General features: G+C 55.8%; 1 protein-coding gene across 1 annotated transcript in view; it reads right to left on the bottom strand.

Annotated features, from left to right (window-relative positions):
- Window positions 1–13,539, bottom strand: part of ABCC3 (ATP binding cassette subfamily C member 3) — a 43,424-nt gene extending 29,885 nt beyond the window's left edge. The window contains exons 1-6 of the mRNA XM_036076302.2: window positions 13,455–13,539; window positions 2,241–2,417; window positions 1,734–1,859; window positions 1,398–1,535; window positions 415–540; window positions 146–207 (exon numbers count right to left, since the gene is read on the bottom strand). Of these exons, the coding sequence (XP_035932195.1) occupies window positions 146–207; window positions 415–540; window positions 1,398–1,535; window positions 1,734–1,859; window positions 2,241–2,417; window positions 13,455–13,484 (659 nt within the window). The 5' untranslated portion in view covers window positions 13,485–13,539. The remainder of the gene's footprint in view (window positions 1–145; window positions 208–414; window positions 541–1,397; window positions 1,536–1,733; window positions 1,860–2,240; window positions 2,418–13,454) is intronic.
- Between the last annotated feature and the right edge of the window lie 5,712 nt (window positions 13,540–19,251).

Consider the following 19,251-nt stretch of genomic DNA (forward strand, 5'->3'; position numbering starts at 1 on the left):
CCATCCTTGCCTGCCCGCAGGGCCCTCTGGGGTCAGGGTTTGGGGGAGGGGAAAAAGCCAGGCTCAACTTCTGCACTGTTCCCCTTCCTCCCTACCTCCCATGTCCTCCTCCCTCAGGCCCAGGCTGGAGGAAGAGCCAACTCACTTTGTGAACCACCAGAAAGACAGGCGGGAGAGGAAGCCAGCACTGAGTTCTGGACAGGGATTCTAGAAGATGAGAGGGTAGGACGGAAAAAATCCTCTCCAAGCAGAGCAGAGGGAAGAGGAACCCTCGTTCCTTCCTGCCCCAAGCCCCAGCTGTGCAGATGACATGGGGGTGGAAGGAACTAGAAGGGATGGGGGCTGCTGGTAAGGGCTGGGCTGAAGCGTGGGCTGTGGAACCCCACTACCACCCAGCCTCCATGGAAAACTCACAGGGTTGACATTCTTTGGGGAGAAAAATGGTGGCTTCTCCCTGAAGCAGGACAGGATGAGAGCAAAGAGCACCAGGGCGAAGTAGATGTAGAAGGTGGTGAAGCGGAAGGGGTCTGAGATCTTGCCCTGGGGGGAGAGTGGGGAGGGACATCAGAGGCGTGGGGAGCTCTGGGCCTGCAGTTCTGCCCCGAGGGGTCCACTGGGGCATCGGAGTCTCTGGGGTAGGGGGCGACACCCAGGTGGCAGCTGGGTCTCCCACCCAGAGGGTTCTGAGAGATGGGGAAAGGTCACAAGGGGGCCACTGTTCAGTGAGGACTTGCTAAGCACCCCACCTCCATCACCTGGTCCAACCCTCCCTATGAGGTAGGAAATCTTAGGATACCCCGTTTACAAGAGAGGAAATGAGCCTCCTAAAGGCTAAGCACCTTGCCCAGGATCACACAGACAGTATGCGGAGCGTCCTGAGCCTGCCCTTTTGACTTTCACATTTGACTGCCTCCCCTTGACATGGAGAAATACCCCACCCCACCCCATCACCGCAGCGAAGGTCAAGACGAAGCCCAGACAATTGAGGGGGAAGGGAAGAAAGGGGAGAGCAGGATAATGGGACTTTCAGGTAGGACGCAACTATTCATGTGTGTCTGCACCCATGTGTTCCTTACCCAGACGCTGGCGGACACCCCGTCAGACACCGCACTTGGTGGTGGCAGTCGGGGCTGAGAATGGCCCCTTGCACGCCCGTGAACATCCCACAAGGGCTGTGTCTGGCCCCATCCCCCCTATTACACAGGCCCTCACTGCCAGGTTCCCAGCCTGTTTCCCAGAAGAGATGCAGCAAGTAGGGGACAACACAGAAAGGACCAAACAGAAGGGGAGGTCCTGGGAGCAGGGGAGGGGCAGCCCGGGACCCAGCAGTGACCTTGAGCCCAGAGACCGTCCTCCAGACAGGGTTGCCCCCGGCAGGTTCCCCTCCCTCCCCTTACCTTTGCCATGGCCGAAAGGATCTTGGAGCGGAAGGGAACAATGGCACAGACCACACACAGAAACCAGAAGATGGTGAGGACCCCCGAGGACTGTACCCCCCGTAGCCGGTCATACTGGATTAGCAGGGTGGCCAGCAGCTGTGTAGGGAAGGCAAGGAAGGCTGGGCCAGAGTACCCACATCTGGACCTGCCTCTGTCCTCCCCACCCCACAGGGCCAGATGTTTTTGCGGTTGCCCCATCCTCTTCCCACTGCTACGGTGTCCAGCCCTCCCCCATCACAGTCCCACAGCCCACTGGAGACCCTCCCGCATCCGCTTCCTGGGCCCCACACTGACCATGGTGATCCCCACCACCAAGGGGGTGACAAAGAAGATGGGGGCAGGGGCCCAGCCGTGGACCAGGCCATGGAAGGAGTAGAAGAGGTCAGCCCAGGAGACGCACCACAGCAGGACGCCCAAGGCCTACAAACAGGGCACATATTGGAGACTCCATCTCCAAAAGTAGGGACAGTTCCCACCGGAGAAGGGCCTTTTATTCTGAAACCACCAGGCCTGCCCTGGGTCTGGCCCCGGAAGCTAGGCTGGGCACCCGCCAGAAGCTTCCCAAGGGTGGGGAGAATGTTGCCGGAGAACTTTCTTGAACTTCCGCAAGCAGAGACTGTCTCATTTGACTGTAGACCCAGTTGGCAGGGTGCCATGGCCCTGAGCTGCAGGGCAGGTGAGCTAGGAAATCCTGTCCGGCCACTGACGGTGGTTTTGGTGGCGGGGTGGGGGTGAGGGGGGCCGTCAAAAGGAGAACCTTCCAGGTCAGTCCCGCCCACAGGAGATCCCTGAGCCCCTGACCGTCTTGAGCCTGGAGAGTTGGGAGAGGACGATGTAGCCTCGGTCGTGGTGCTGAACGTAGAGCAGGTGGCAGGGCAGGGCGGCCCACAGGTAGATGCAAGGCGCCCAGGCCAGCAGGGAGTTCTGGAAGCAGGGAGTGAGGTCCGGGTTGTCGGTGTGCACAGACAGATTGGAGTCCTGGGGACAGAGAGGACAGGTCAGCGCTGTGGCAGTCGCCTGCAGAATGGAGCCCCTCCCTCGAGGAAGGTGGCGGGGCCGAGAGGTGCTCCCCGAGCTCCGGGGGGGGGGGGGTCGGGGGGGGTAGTCAGAAGGCGTGTGAGGATGACGAACTGTCAGCGAGCAAACGAGCAGGTGCTGGTGGAGTGCGCGCTCGCCTACGGGCCCCGGTCGTCCCCGTTTCCACATTTCCCTCCCTCTCTGATGGACGTGTAATTTAGGTACAATAAACTGCGCCCGTGTAAAGTGCACGACCCGAAGGGTTTGGTGCTTGTAGGCACTGGGGAAGCCGCTGCTACAGGACAGATACAGAATATTCCCCCCATCCCACCAGCTCCCTTGTGCCCCTCTGCAGCCCGTCCCTCCCAGGCAACCACTGCTCCGCTTTCTGTCATTCCAGATTTCCACTCTTTTTTTGTTTTAATCGGTGTTTTATTTTATCCACGTAATCAACTGATGCATATGGTTGGAGAGCCCACTTCTCTAAGCCTCTCCCAGGGAAGGGATAGGGAGCCTCTCTGAGCTTTCTTTGCTTCTCCTTTAAATTCAGGAAGGCCGTCTATCACCCCACCTACCTCACTGAGCAAAAGGAGCTCAAAGGAACAAAGGGATAAAGAGAGAGCTTTGTAAATCACAAAGCCTCAGGTGACCAACCATCCCCGTTTGGCACTGTCATGGTTTGAGCACTGAATGTCGTCTCCTGTCCTGGGGAACCACTGAGTCTGGACAAGACCCCCTCCCATCTTTGAACATAACTCCACCTACCAAGCCTGTCAGAAGGAGATGGGGGAATATATTCAAACATGCATTTTAGTGAGATTGTGTCTTCAACGGCCACAAACGAACTGATCTTTTTTTTTTCTTTTAAGATTTTTATTTATTTATCTGACAGAGAGGGACACAGCGAGAGAGGGAACACAAGCAGGGGGAGTGGGAGAGGGAGAAGCAGGCTTCCCGCCGAGCAGGGAGCCCAATGCGGGGCTCGATCCCAGGACCCTAGGATCATGACCTGAGCCGAAGGCAGACGCTTAACGACTGAGCCACCCAGGTGTCCCAAACTGATCTTTTATTCCCCGCTCGCAAAGCATTAGCTGTCCTTTCCAGAAAGCTCAGAAAATATAAGCAAGTAACAACAACAACAACAAAAAAACCACCCACAATCTCATCCACACGGGACAACGGTTAACTCAGGAAAGTATAAAACTCTCTACTTCCTAACTGCCCGTTTAAATCATCGCCATTTTTTATTTTTGTCCACGTTATACCTTCATAACTTAAAAGTCAAACCATAAAAAAGAAAACGGTACCCTGCCTCATCACTCCCCACCCCAAGTTCAATTTCCAAGGGTAAATATGTCCACATTTGTTAACTTTGTCCTGGCATCTGTTTCCAAAGTTTAAAGCAATTCATTCTTACTATTTTTGTTTGATTTACTAATTGTTTGATAATGAGGCCGCACCTGTCCTTTCCTTCCCATTTGAGTGTCTTCATCTTCCTGGTGTAGAAACACCACAGGCTTTTGTTAAACAAATATTCAGAGTTGACACTTTTTTTGACTCTGTCCATGTTTTGTGTGACGTTGGGCAACATGCTTAACCTTTGCCTCTCTGGGCCTTGGTTTCTTTGAGGGCAACGTTGGGATGATACCATCTCCCCCCAATCCCTCCCGTCCTGGCCCCTCAACTGTCATACTAGCCCAGGCCCTCACCTCTTCCTGAGCAATTTCCATGGGGTCCTGGTCCCTTCCCTTCTGCGCCCTAGGAGCCCAGATCCCTGCCCACACAAGGAGTCTTTCCCTTCCTCCTGGCTGATTCCCCCTCTTGGCATGGGAGTACCCCAGGGCTGTTCCTCTCTCTTCTGCATCTGCACTACCCCCTGCCACCCCCCTCCTCTGCCTCCCCGCCCCAGCCACCCATCCAGTCCCTTCTACACGTCAGTGACTCTCCTTATCTTCTCTGCTCTTTCTTTTCTCGATAGCACCTGTCACCTCTAACATGTGATATGAGTTACTGGCCTATGATGTTTTCTCTCATCTCTTCCTGCTGACATGTAATCTTTGCTTCATTTATTGATGTGTCCTAAGTACTTAGAACAATGCCAAGCACATTGCAGGTGCTCAGAACAAAACGTGGTTAAATAAGTTAAATGAAGTATTTGTTGAATAAATGAATGAACAAAAGGATGATCTTGTATCTTCCCCTTAAACCTTCAGTGGTGCCCTAAAGCCTAGAAGACAAAGTCCAACCACGTTACTACGGCACTCGAGGCCCCCAGCTGGCCTTGAATCATCTGTCCATGTGAACTACTGAACTATCTAGGTGCTTCAGTTCTCCCACCTTCAGAAAATATTCACGGAGCGGTCTGTACTCCCTGCCTCCCCTACCTCAGCTCCCCTTCTACTCTCTTTTTTTTTTTTTTAAGATTTTATTCATTTATTTGAGAGAGAGAGAGAGGTGGAGAGCACAGAGGGAGAGGGAGAAGCAGACTCCCCTTGTACTCTTTTTATTATTTTTTTAAGATTTTATTTATTTATTTGACAGAGAGAGAGACAGCGAGAGAGGGAACATAAGCAGGGGGAGTGGGAGAGGGAGAAGCAGGCTTCCTGCTGAGCAGGGAGCCCGATGCGGGGCTCGATCCCAGGACCCTGGGATCATGACCTGAGCTGAAGGCAGACGCTTAACAACTGAACCACCCAGGCGCCCCTCCCCTTCTACTCCTGAATTCCATCTGGGTCAGCCCTCTGCCCCTGATGCCCCTGCTGTAGCCGAGAGAGGACTCTTCCTGAAAGGCAGCTTTGTGCCCTTGCTTCATGCCCACGAACCTGCAGTGCTTCGTGCTCCTCATGGAGCCAAGTCCAAGCACCCCACGGGCTTTTCTTCCCACCGTCGCTTTCCCCTGCTGCCAGCTCACCTCACTCTAAATCTGCTCCGAGGGCCCCACTCCCACACCTTTGCTCAACCTGCTTTCTCTCTCTGCCACCTGTCAAAATCCCAATAACTACAGGGAAGGGGTTGGGGGGGTCAGGCTTAGGAGCCATGTCTCCCATCTGGTACGCCCGCCTGCTGAAGTCAGCCCCTAATGCAGGACCCACCTTTCTGGAGCATCAGTTTTCCACTCGATGAGGCTTTGTTGAGAGTATGCTATGAGTCAGACACGGCGCTAGGTGCACCCATGGCAGACCGGTCCCTGCCTTTGGAGAGCATGAGGTGCAGGGACGCGCGGCCTGGGGGTACTCTATTCAAGCCGCTGTAGGCAAAGTTCATCTCACATACATCTTGTACTTTAGAGCCCAGCATTCCAGAGTCCCTCAAGCAATGTGAGCTAAGGACCCATGAACTCTTGCTGAGCAGCGGGCGTGCTGGCCCAGGGCTGGGTACTGGGTCACAGAGCTGGGCCCCCCCTTGGCCTGGTCAGGCGCCCCAGGGGGAGGGGAGGCAGACACATCCAATCTAGCCCTTTTCCCTTTTAAAAACACTTCTTGGGGCACCTGGGTGGCTCAGTCAGTGAAGGGTCCGACTCTCGATTTTGGCTCAGGTCATGATCTCAGGGTGGGGAGATCGAGCCCGGCATTCGGGCTCCGTGCTCAGCAAGGAGTCTGCTTCTCTCCCCCCTTCTCTCCCTCTCCCTCTGCCCCTCCCCAAGCTCACGTGCGCACTCTCTCTCTCTCTCAAATAAATAAATCTTTAGAACACTTATTCAACTTACAGAACACTCATTATAAAATTACAGAAAAGTGCACACATTTTAAGTACATACTTCGATGGATTTTCACACACTGAACACACCTGTATGAGGAGCACCCAAATCAAGAAACAAGACATTGCTGGCACGTAACTGCCCCCCCCGGGCTCCCTCCCAGCCGCTGCTCCCCGCAGGGGAACGCTGTCCTGGCTTCTAACAACGTGGACTACTTTTGCCCATTTGGGGTCTTCCTATAAAGGAAATGATACAGTTTGGATCTTTCACGGCTGGCTTCTTTGTGGGTGTCATCCTTGGGGTGGAGTGTGAGTGGGGATTCTCCCTCCTCACCTCTGCATGGTGGCCCGTTCAGACAATGGATGTATCCATTCTGTGGCCCATGGGCAGCCCCCACCCTGTTTTAAACTTAACAAGTCCATTAAACCCATACACTCAGTCACTATCCAGATAGCCTGCCCCAGGCTCCCCCTAACTCAGGCAGTCAGGTCTCCGGACCTGGAGTGCGTTTCCCACCTCGCTGGGTCCAGCCTGAGTTTCCCCTCCTACAGGAAGCCTTTCTGGGGGCGCCCCTGCTTCTGACAGGACTTTCCCTTGCTTTATTCTGCATGACCTTGGCAGCCAGGTAAGTGACTGTTACCTGAGAATGATAAAGGCACCTTATGTCCCAGCGGCCTTTTATTGCCGCACTTACATGGTCATTATCTGATCGTTGTTTCCGAACAACTTCCAGAAGCAGAGAGGAGGAACAGTCTCGGGCCTGGCTCACAAAAGAGGAAGCAGGCTTCACCTGCTCTGGCGACAGGTCCAAGGACCTGGCCGTGGAGAGCTGGGACAGACACCCAGGCCTCGTGACACCCAGCCTGGGTTTCTCCCTACCTCCGTCACCTGCACCTGTGAGCACATGCCACCCTCTGTTCTTTTCCTTGCTGGTCCCAGCCCGTCCGGCCCCCAGCACAAGGCTGGGTACACAGGAGCCGCCCGGATATGGGCTGGGTGGGGACTGACAAGGGACTGTGTATGTAGCCAGGACGGAGCCCGGGTTCAAGGCGACGACAGGGAATCGCTGTCTGAATGTGCAAGTGAGTGGCATGACTTTCTGAGGCCGGTGGGGGTATGCCTCATGCCCTCAACCCCTGTGAGTGCTCCTTCTCAGGGAGGTCCGCCCTGACATTCCTGATGAAGGTTGTAACTCATCCCCGCCCCCACACCGTTCCTGCGCCCCATCCCTCTTAGCCTGTCCCGTTTCCCCCATAGCCCCGATCCCCTTGCAGCATCCTATAGAATCGAGTGATGTATTGTGTCTATTGCTTTCCTGTCTGCTCCCCCTGGAACACGTAGTCCGTGAGGACCAGGGTATTCCCCACAGCCCGGCACAGTGCTTGGCACAGAGAAGGTGACTGTCAGACGCCTTCGGTGAACACAAGAATGAATGAGCGGACAAAGGAAGGAAGGGCGCCCTCTGAAGCTCAGTTTCTGCCGCTGGGTGCCCGGGAGTACAGTGTGCTCTCTCCCTGACACCAAGGCCACAGCTCTTGGCACCCAAACAAAGTCAAGTGCGAAGGACAGGGTGCGGGGAGGTCATTCCTGGACTCCATGATGCTCCCTGCGGTCCTGCTGGGCGGGACAGATGACCCCTCTCGAACCACTACCACTCAGCCATTCCCATCTGGAAGATGAGCGCCGGCTGGGCTGGGCTAGGCTGGGGGCACGGCCCTGCGGCCCCTCCCCCGCTGTGACCACACAGTTTCCACGGTGACAACAGCTTCCTCGATAATTCGATTCAACAGCTTGACGGGGCTGATGAGGTCTGACACCCAGAATGGACCGCACAGGGGAGGGCCCCTCTGTGGGCAGGGCGGCTGAAATCCCTGGAGACCCAAGCAGGGGACAGGTGGGTGGGAGGACGGCCCCAGCTGGGTCACAGCTCTGTCAGGGACCTTCCAGCACCCCCCCACCTCCCTCCCACCCCTCCCTCTCGGGGCCCCAGGCTTGTTGACAGCCTCTGTGGTGGGAAGAGTAATTACTTCCTTAATCCTGTGCAGGAGGGAGAAGGGGGGAGGAAGGGATCAACTGACAAGTTCATTTATCTCCGCAGAAACGGAGGTGCAGAAGGGGCAAGGGCCTGCTCCGACCCCAGTTCTCGCTCACTGCCCTACTGTGGCTTCAACGACAGGCTTTGCAAGGGCCTCGGGGTGGGAGTGAAGCCCGCCGCGGGGCGGGGGGAGGCCGTGGCTCCCTGTTCCCCGGGGATTATCACCTCATGCTCACAACAGCTGAGGCCCACGGCTGGCTGGGGAGTGACCGCCCCGGTTCCCATGGGCTGGGCTGGCCGCGGGGCTTGGACTCGGGCAGCCTGGCTCCCCAGTCCCCGTCCCAGCTCTAGGGCACTTCCCCTACGCCCCGTAGGGCTCCGACATGACGTCCCACAGGCACCCAGATCCGCTGAAACGTTAAAAAATCTCCTTTCCGCTAGTGCAGCCCGCCTCCCAAATCACCCCCTTGCTGCAGTTCTTCTCACGGAGCTGAGGGGGCGGGGCTGCCATCACAGGGTCTCAGACCGACTGCGGTTCTGGGAGCCCCTGGCCTGGCAAGCTGAACGCCCAGTGAGAAGGAGAGAGATCCAATCCAAGGGTTAGGCCCTTCTTAGCACCCCCCGGTGCTACCTCCTGGCCCTGGCCCTGGAAACAGGAACAGCTCCAGGTAGGGCAAGGGAGAGGCCGAGCCAGCCAGCGGGGGCATACCTAAGTGTCACCCCCTCTCAGGGATCCTGCTCCACCCGCTGCCCCGGGACAGCCCCACCAGGGAGACCAGACCCAGGCACTCTGATCCTGTTTCCTGTGTGGGTCCACTGGCCGGCCCTGCGGGGCCCTCTCTCCCTAGGGAGGCCAGCCCTGGGCTCTGAGGCCATTTCTCAGTCTGGGGACCAGCAGACAGTGTGGCACAGTTCCCTCCCAAGTGCTACTTCTGACTCACTTCCTTCCCTAAATCTCTGGCCCTCAAGACCCAGGTCCAGGGGCTGTCAGGGACTAGCAGGGCTGGGGAGAAGCCAGCCTACGGTCACAAAGGACCACAGATCCTCCCACAGGAGCCAGGAGCTCAGGGGCACAAAGTGGCCCAGCCCCAGCTTTGCTGTCCCGCAGCTGAGATGGAGGGAGGGGATTCTAGAGGCCCTCACCTGGCAGGGAGGACTGGGTTCTTAAGGGGAAATGCTGGTGCTCAGTAGGCTGAGGGGTGCCCACCTCCCACCCACCTGCCTACGTCACAGCTTTGCAAGTCACTACTGTCATTTGAGAGTCAAAATACATTGATATCAGAGTCCATTACTCCTGTGCTCTGATAATCACCTACTCGGTTGGGCAAAGACCCAAAAAGAAGCCGGAGACTCTAATACCCTAATGTTTGGAGGGCTCTAATCATGGCCAAGGCCCTGAGCCTAAGGATCAGCCTCCCAGAACCAGTATTGTGAAACTGGACGTGAAGGGGGCCCCGGAGCCTGCGTGAGCTCAGCTGGAGCCCAGAGAGGGTGAGCGATTTGCTGAAAGTCACAGAGCTAGTGAGTGACAGGATGGAACTAGCTGGACCAGAGCAGGAGACACAGGGAGCTGAGTCTCCGCAGGATGAGGGCTTTGCCTCTCCCTCAGGTGGGAGACAGCCAAGGGAACAGGGCACGTGCTGGTGCCGGACCAGTGGCAGACTCACAGGTCTCTACCAAGAGCTGCTGCTAGGCAAACTCCATGTCTGAAGTAGAGAGAGAGCCAGGAAATCTCAGAGAAGGAGCCCGTGAATCTTCCCCTGGCCACATCTTCCCTCGTCCTAGTCGGTCACAGAATTTCAGAGTGGGACGCCAACTCCTTCCTTGGCTTGAATCTTCTCTCCAGCATCCCTACCAAGGGGTCACTCACCTTATGCTTGCATACCCTCAGTGTTAGGGAGCTCACTACTTTTCAGGCACTCAGTGCCATTTTTGGGCCGTTCTCATGGTCAGGACCTTCAGATTTCTGAGTCCGCATCAACTTCCCCAGAGCTTCCTGGGACATCAGATCAAAGCTAATTTTGCAAACAGGTCGAGACCTCCTGAGGCACTTGTACTCTCTTTACCACTTGAGCGCGCTCTTGTTTCCACTGCTCATCACAGAAGGTAATTCTCCAGGTAGGAGGCAATGGGCCAGCAAAGAAAGGGACACTACCACTTCTTTATTCTAGAGGCATCTTTGCTTTGGCCTCATTAGCCCTGGGCCCTTTGGTTACAGTTCATTCATTTGGAATTTATTTCCTCAAAAACTCCCAAGGCACACTCAGAGATGCTGGAGATCTACCCCAACGTGGCAGACGTGAGAGAGTAATAGAGAGAGATCCTTCACCCAGTGAATTCTGTGTGTGAGCGCCCGGGCATGTGTGCACAAGTCCAGGGGCTCATGGACCTCCTGGAATCTCCTGCCTTCTGACTTAGCTGGGGCTGAGGCCGATGGATTTAGCCACAAAATCCCAGCAAAGAGCTAAAATAGGAGCCCCTGGCCCCGTCAGGCCCTCTCTTCTAGGCCTTCCCAGACCGAACTCCCACTTCAAACCTCATTTCTCTTTTGCTCCCCTCGTTTCCAGGAATATCAGGACCTGTCAGTCACCCATGGAAAGTTTTGTAGTTCTCAAAATTGTTTTCCCTTCCCTACTCATGTGATCTCCTCAGCAATCTTGGGAGGTGCTTAGGAGATGGGTTATTCTCCCATTTCACAGGTAGAGTAACTGAGGCTGTGCGGGTAAGCTAAAAAAGGCTCGGAAAACAAGTGGCCCGACAGGCCTGAACCATGCCAAGTCCCTCCACCCTCACCTCTTCACTCCCGGCTCAGGGACTGCCCGGCTGCCCTGAACCATTTCCCACAAGGTGGGTCACCCGCAGGCACCTGAGATAAAAGATTCGGGGACAAGTCTACCTGAATAAGATACAGGCCAAATGAGATGCAAACTAGCCCACCATGAATGGAGGCACTCAGAGCTCCGGGGCCTCAGGCCTTCCCTGCCTCCTCCCCACCCCACCTCCTGACTCCAACCACACTGGGTTGGGTGCAGCCTGGCACGACTTTCAGGAGCCAGAAGGTCATGTGGAAGATGGAAGGTGTTTAGACTGGGAGGAGGAAGAGGAGTGATTTCCCTGTCCTTTGAGATATCCAAGCAGAAACCACCACAATGGGTTCATCCCTTGGACCTAAAATAGATAAACGGACTCCCATGGACCCCGAGGTCCCCAGAGGAAGTACATACAGCTCATGAGCAGCAAGGAGTCTCGGGACAAGGGGCCTAGAAGGCCAAGGACGCACAGTCAGACAATGGCCAAGTTGGAACCATATCTCAGGGGTCCTGCTTCCCAGTCCAGCACTCGGCCACTTACTGTTATGTGACCTTGACGAGTCCAATCCCTGCCTGGCTCTCGGCTTCCCTAGCTCTGCAGAAAGGGGCTGGGCTAGCTGCTTCAAGCCCACACGTTCTGTGGAATCTCTTAGATTCTGCGATATCATGGAAAGGTAGAGCCGAAGGATCTCTAAGCGAGGAACAAGAAGGGGGTCAGGAGCTCCTCACCTCCACTTCCTCAAAGCCTATCTCTGGGCCGTCCTAGGCTCTTGGGATTAGCTATCCACCCAGGCACAGGGCGCCTTTGGCACTTGCGGCTTGGGCCTATTTGCCCCTTTGATTTGCATGTCCTCTGCCTGGCTATCTGAGACATCGTGACTTTGCTATGGCCATGCCAGCCAGGCTCCAGTGAGCTGTGAAACAAGTAGACTCATGAGCCAGAGGCACAACCTCTGGACTTGGCGATCAGTGATCAGTCCAAGCTAGATGACGGATGTGGGTTTCTGTGTGGATGGGCAAGATGGTTGCACCATCTTTGATTAGTGACCCAGGGGGAAAAAGAGATCCTCAAAGATACTGTTTTATAGGTACTCCATTTTATAGGTCCCACGTTTCAAATAGCCTGAGAACACTATGTACACACACACGCATGCATACCCACACAGAACACACCCGCGGATCACACACACTGGGCACACAGACATTGGGCATATAGGTACAGATACTTAAAATGAGAAAAAGCTTTAGATATTGAAAAATCATAGGCCCTCGGGGAGCCTGGGTGGCTTAGTCGGTTAAGCCTCTGCCTTCAGCTCGGGTCATGATTCCAGGGTCCTGGGATCCAGCCCAGCATCGGGCTCCTTGCTCAGCAGGGAGCCTGCTTCTCTCTCTCCCTCTGCCTCTTCACCCCCCACCCCGCCCTGCTTGTGTTCTTTCTCTCTCTGTCTCTCAAATAAATAAACAAAACCTTTTCTTTAAAAGATTTTATTTATTTATTTGACGGAGAGAGAGACAGTGAGAGAGGGAACACAAGCAGGGGGAGTGGGAGAGGGAGAAGCAGGCTTCCCACAGAGCAGGGAGCCCGACATGGGGCTCGATCCCAGGACTCTGGGATCATGACCTGAGCCGAAGGCAGATGCTTAACGACTGAGCCACCCAGGCACCCTAAATAAACAATGTCTTAAAAAAACAATCAGAGGCCCTGGATTTGAGGCCAGCCTATGCTGGGCAACCTTGCATGACCATGGACAAGCCCCTTGAATCTGAGACTGTTTTCTGAGCTCTGTTTTCTTCTGAGTGACTTCGAGCAAGTCCCTTCCTCTCTCTGGGCCTCCCTTTCCCCATCCATAAAAGAAGAGGGTTGGGACACCCAGGTGGCTCAGTCGGTTAGGCATCTGCTTTCGGCTTAGGTCATCCTCCCAGGGTCCTGGGATCGAGCCCTGCATGGGCGTCCCCGCTCAGCAGGGAGTCTGCTTCTCCTGCCCCTCACTCTCTTGCTCTCCCTCTCTCTCTCTCAAATAAATAAATAACATAAAAAAAAAAAAGAAAAAAGGAGAGGTTTGGAGAGGGACTCCCTGCTTCCTAGCAGCTCTTAACACCAGAGAAAAGAAGGTGGCAGGATTGCTTTCCAAGAAGAGCAGAGCCAGCTTCCCCAACTACCTGCGTGCTTGAACAGGCAGGCACTCTGGATGCGCAAGAGAGGGAGGGGACAGGTGTAAAAGTGGACAACCGAGCCCTAGTTCATGTGGGAGCATCTTCTGATTCGTGCCTCGTTTTCCCAGGCTCTTTCTGCGTCGGGGAGGGCAGGACAGGTCCTGGAGGACCCCAGGATCCCGGCTCAGGGCGGCTATGGCCAGACCTCCTCCCAGAGTCGCACCACCGCCCCCCCCCCCAGCCCCCAGGGCCCTCGCAGGGGCTTGCCCGTGCGCGCCCTCGGTCCCGGGACACCTCCTTACCCAGAACTTGGAGCCGCACAGGGCGTCCATAGGGCCGTGGCGCCGCGGCCAGGAAGGAGAGTGCGGCAGCCTGCCCAGGCGGGACCCAGCTGCGCCCCAGCCGCCTCCGCCCCCCACGCTCCGCCCCGCCCGCCCCGCCAGGCCCTGCCTTTGGCTCTTTGGGTGGAATCTCTTGTCCTGGCGAATTACGACAGAGCCTCCCCTCCGGGAGGGACTTTTGAGGGGGGGCATTGATACAGTGACAACTCCTTCGAGTGGCCAGTGGGCGGCGCCGGAGAGATGCCCCTCCAGGTACTGAGGCTGGTGGGGCTGGAGCAGGGTCTGTGTCCAAGGGGCATGACTCGGCCGGGCCAGTAAGTCATAGAGACGTGGAAAGTGACTTAGCAAGATGTCCTCTGTGAATATATCCCCGATGAGGTCCAGGTCATCTCTGGACCTCAGTCTTCTCATCCGTGAAATGGGAATGTTTACATGCCCAGCCCATCAGGAAGTCTACCTCTGCCGGACCAGTTACCCGAGAACGGGCAGAAATCAGCACATGAGGAGCTGGTATTTGCGGTGTGCCTAAGTACAGGGGGTGGGAGGGGGGCCTAGCATCATACAGATGACGGCTTCCCATGGTTCTCTTAAATTGCTGCCTTTCCTGAGCATCTGTGGCTCCCTGATCTTGGCCCTGTCCGGGCCTCTGCTTCTGCTTCTGCTTCTGCAAAACAGGGATAATCCGAGTTCCTAGGCTTACTACTCTGAGGAGTAACCGGCATCGGGCGTATTGCCTGGCACACTTCGTGGGCGCCCCGCATGGGTTAATTTCCTCCACCCTGGCCCCGTCGGGGTGAGGGATGGGCAGGCGAAGCCCCAGAAAGAGCCCCACATTAGCACACTGCTAAGGCTGAGTCTTCACATTCTCCATCTGTAAAACGGATTTGGAGTCAGTGGGCTTCTCCTGCTTGCCCCAGCTTGGCCATGTCGTGTCCCCTCCATCCTTCTATCTCTCACTCCCCCAACAGGATCACAGGAGCCAATTCACCGCCCCTTCTTGGGGCTGAGAAGGAATCCCCACCCCACCCCCACCCCCGCCCTGACCCCACCTCCCCCACCCCTGCCCCATCTCTCTCCTGCCCTCCACCTCCCCAACCCTGTGGGCTTGGCTCTGTCTTCTGGGTCTGCCAGGTTCATCCCGGCAATCCCTTCCCTGGCACCTGTTCTCAGGAGGTGTTTTCTTCCTTGGCTGCTTAGCAGCAGGCGTGGGTGGGCCAGCAAGATAACGCAGATGCAGCCAGCCACGGCCTGTCCCTCTGGGCTGGGAGGAAGTGACCAGAAGGAAGTCTATGTCACGAGCTACGGGAACAGAGATCTGCGCTGCACTGGACAGAGCAGGGTGGACAAGGCTCCCCCTTCCCAGGCAGAGGGGTGGGGGTGGGGTCCACTTCCCCTCCACCGGGCAAGCCCTCTCTGCCTTTTGTCTGCCCTCCTCCCCTCCACTGACCCAGTCACCCTGCACCCCTGCCCCCATCTCTGAGCCCAAGACTTTCCAGAGCTTTCATATCTTGTCACAGAGTGCCTTGGGTTATATTTAGTTGTGAAGAGTCTGTCTTCCCTGCCAGTCTGAGAGGTCCCCAAGGGCAGGGATAGACGGAGTCACCTCCAACCCCCTTCCCGCCTTGGGCAGTAACTTTTGTATACCGCAAGGCCCTTGCGGTCTCTGGGACACGGTTTCTTGAACAACTTGGGCAAAATGCCATCTAAGGTCTCTTCCAGCACTGGTGATCCAGGCTTCTGTGGTGAGCAACTGGGGCTTCTCCTCCAGCCCTTCCTCTAGTTCGGGGCCAGGACCCTTGGGGCTGAAGCACTCTCCCTTTGGCACGGTCCCATCCTGCCATTGGAGAGCCCTTCCCGGGCTCACAGCATTGGGTGGGAGCCTCCGGGATCATGGGAGGGGACCTTAGCAAACCTCAGCCTCTCCCATCTCTCTTGAGGTATTCACTGGGTTTTTGCCGTTTCTGGCCCCTCTTGGAAAGTGAACCATTTCCGCACAGCCCTTGAATAATAACCATAAAACTCCTAGGACATGATTGTTTTTGCTCCACCAGAGCAAGAAAACTGAGGCCCTGAGTTGTCTTATCCTGGCAGAGGTGGGAGGAGCTCCCCTTCTTCCGAGTGCTGGGCTGTTTCCATGCGGCTGCTTTGGGCAGGATGCATTTCCGATGTCTGGAGCTGTTGCATTCATGTCCCCCTTCCCACCCTCCAGATTGCTCGGCGTAATCCCCTCCCTACACCTCACCTCCCTTTCTGCACCTGGCAAACTCTACCCGTCCTTGAAGATTTCGCTCAAGCCCCACAGCCCCCCCAAAGCCCTCCACGAAACTCCCTCGCCCCCATCCCGGGCTAGGCACCCTTCCTCTGCACTGTCTCCCCGCCCCCATTGTACTCACTGATTGTCTTGTTCACCTCCCCCAGGAGACTGTGTACTCCTTCAGAAGAAGGACCGAGCACGCTTGTTTATTGCCGTATCCTCAGCACCCGGGACAGTGCCTGGCAAAGTAGAGCCTCGGGAATATTTGTTGACTGACTAAACAAGTATCTCATGTCCTTAGAAGAGGTTGTAAGTAGTGAGGCTACTGTGATCTCAGCCACAGTCCCAGCAGTAGGCACTGTCCACTCTGCTTTCACCTTTCCAGAACCAAGATGTTTCCAGCTGGAGGCTCCTGAGACCTGCTGGGCTGCAGCAGAGACAGGGGCTGCACCCGCCCCCCAGCTTTGGGGCCCCAACCCCATCCTCCCCTCCAACTGGGGATGGACAGCTCCAGGAGGGACAGACAGAGTGTGTGCTGTCCCTCCCCCACCAGTGAGCATCCCAGGGGAACTCAGCGGAGATTTCCTGGCAGGGAGATGGAAAGATAAGATAATTGCAAGGTACAGCTCTGAACAGGAATGACAGCAGAGAGAAGAAGAAAGGAGAGCAAGGCAGGGACAGGGAGACCCAGGGACAGGAAATGCTGCGAATGGGGAGAGTCAGGTGGGAACCAGGGCAGGGAGGGGTGTGGAGTAGCAAAGGCTACTCTAGTTCTCCCCTTCACTCACTGCCAGAGTCTTTTGAGCCCCTTGTGGTTCCTTGAAGGCCTGGAGCACCCCCAAACCAGATCCAGCTCCCCAACTCCAGCCTCCCCCTTCTGTCCTCCCAAGTGGTGGGGCGGAACTTGTTTTGTCCAGATTCCAGCCTAGTGAGGGCCGCACAGAGCCCCCTCGCGGCCTCCGCAACCCGCACTTGATCTGATTTGGCATGCACGTGACCCCCGGCTGCCGCGCCCGATTCAGTTCTCAGAGCAAGAAGAATTAACTAGCTCCGTGGGCCACAGGCAGCAGCTCCCACACCTGGACTGGGGCTCAGACAGAGTTCTGATGTTCTTAGCACATTTCCTTCCTGGCTGTTTGCCGGAGATGCCACCTCCTTGGCCTGCCTTGCTGTGTCCTCAGAGTTGGGAGCCAGCCCACAACTAAACTGCTCCTGGCAGTCAGTGTCTTGGATTAGTCCTGGGTCCCCTGGCCTTAGGTAGGGATCACTGCGCACTGTGGGCTCTGCACTCCCATGCCTGGGATTCCCCGTGCACAAATGAGTCCTTCATTGGGCCTGTGAGCGTGTTTCCTCCTTTGGAGGGCTATGCAGAGCATCCATCTGTGGAAGGTGTCCATCAGTGTGGTGTCCTCTCCCTGTCTAGGTCCCTCTACAGAAGGGGCATCGGGGATGGGGGGCGTGGCGAGCAGGTGAAGGTGCTTTGTGCTGCCACCTGGTGTCTGACGTCCTCACTGCACTACGGTGCCCAGCCCCCCAGGTCCGCCCAGTGAGCTGGCCCAGGAAAAGGGAGAAGAGGCCCTGGGGCACTAGGTTGTGATGGGTGGGGACTAAGGGTGCCGATGGAGGTGAAAGCTGTTTGGAAAGTGGGAGAGGTCTGGGTGGGGCACGGGGAGAGGACAGGAAGGACAAGGGGGTGGGAGGAGGGGGGCGGTGTTCTGTGCTTCAAGGGCAGCATTATGCCAGGGAAAGGTCATGCCTGGGAAACTGGGTGATCGCAGAGCTGGCCTTGGCCAGCTCTTGGATGAGCATCTGGAGCTGAGGGACGCCTTCTCTTGTGGTTAAACGTCTCTCCCTCCTCCACACAAGGTGAAGGACTGTGGGTTCCTTTAAGCTTCTGAGTACACCCAGAGGGGAGCCCATTTCTATGAACACAAATGTGACTGCCTTGGAAAAGGCCTCCCCAGCAAGTCATTTCATGACCAGGATTCCTTGCACCATGCCCCATTTTCTCCACAAGGAGAAGAGGCTGGGTTGTATGAAGCCAGTGGGCTAGAGGTTGGCCAGACCGAGAATGAAATCCCAACTCTGCCATTTCCTGCCTGTGTGATCTTGGGCAGGTCACTAAACCTCTCTGAACCCACTGCCTCGTGAAAAATTGAAAGCCATGCTATCCTCCTTGTTAGGGTGTTGTGAGGAGTAAGTGAGAGATTGCAGAAGAGCCTCAGATTTGTTTTTAGCACCAGCTCAGCTCTCTCCTCTTCCTAGTCCCCACCCCCCACCCCCAGGCAGACCTTTTCCTGGAGTCTTGGGGTGGAGGAAGCAGAAGCAGACAAGCCTGAGGTGGGGGCCCGTCGCTGTTGACACAATTTCCTTTGAACCCCCAAGGAGAAGGCTGAGAGCAGAAGTGCCAGGGTAGATGTTCTTACCTCCAAAGGCCCCCACTCCCCTGAAGGTCTTGGCCAGCTCCAACCCTGCCCCCCTCCCCGGCGGGGGGGCCTTAATCCAAGGCCTCCTTTGCAGCCACCAGCCCCTCCCCATTCCAGCCTCCTTCAGGCTCCTCCACTCCCCGATGTACCCTAGAGCAGATAACAGACATCCAGACAAACATCATGAGGTTTGCAGCATCTTATTATTACTGTTAATAAGATTCAGCAGTGTTGGGGCGTCTGGGTGGCTCAGTCGTTAAGCGTCTGCCTTCTTCGGCTCGGGTCATGGTCCCAGGGTCCTGGGATCGAGCCCCGCATCGGGCTCCCTGCTCAGCGGGAAGCCTGCTTCTCCCTCTCCCACTCCCCCTGCTTGTGTTCGCTCTCTCTTACTGTGTCTCTCTCTGTCAAATAAATAAAATAAAATCTTTTTTTAAAAGTTTAAAAAAAAAGAATCAACAGTGTTATTATTTCCACTTTTATTTTTTTATTTTTTAAGATTTATTTATTTGGGGGGGGAGAGAGAGAGAGACTTTGTGTGAATGGAGGGGAGGGGCAGAGGGAGAGGGAGAATCTCAAGCAGACTCCCCGCTGAGCACAGAGCCGACCTGGTGCTTGATCCCATGACCCTGAGATCATGACCTGAGCGGAAACCAAGAGTCAGATGCTTAACCAACTGAGCCACCCAGGCACCCCTATTTCCACTTTTAATGAGATACAACAGTTTCCATCACTGATAAAGATTTTACATTGTTGGGGGACGATTGTTGGGGGAAGATAGTTAAGGGAGAGGCCACGATTCTGTCCCCTAAAATATCTACTTTGACTCTAGGGGTTCCTGGGGGCAGGAGAATGGGGGACCCTGGATTGGAGGAGAAGGGGTTATAGCCAAGCTTTCTGGCTTCATCTTCACCCAGAATTGTCCAACCATTAGAAGAAAAAAGACCCCAGAGCCCCCTCCCCAACTGTCACACCCTCATTAGGGAATAGACAGCTATAGAATTCTACAAAAATATAAAAGCTTTATCTGCAGACCCAGGTGGACAAAACTCTAGGAATTTTGTTCAGTTTTGCTTTTTTT

This window comes from Halichoerus grypus, chromosome 2 (assembly GCF_964656455.1).
Source record: "Halichoerus grypus chromosome 2, mHalGry1.hap1.1, whole genome shotgun sequence".
NCBI classification, from domain to species: Eukaryota; Metazoa; Chordata; class Mammalia; order Carnivora; family Phocidae; genus Halichoerus; species Halichoerus grypus.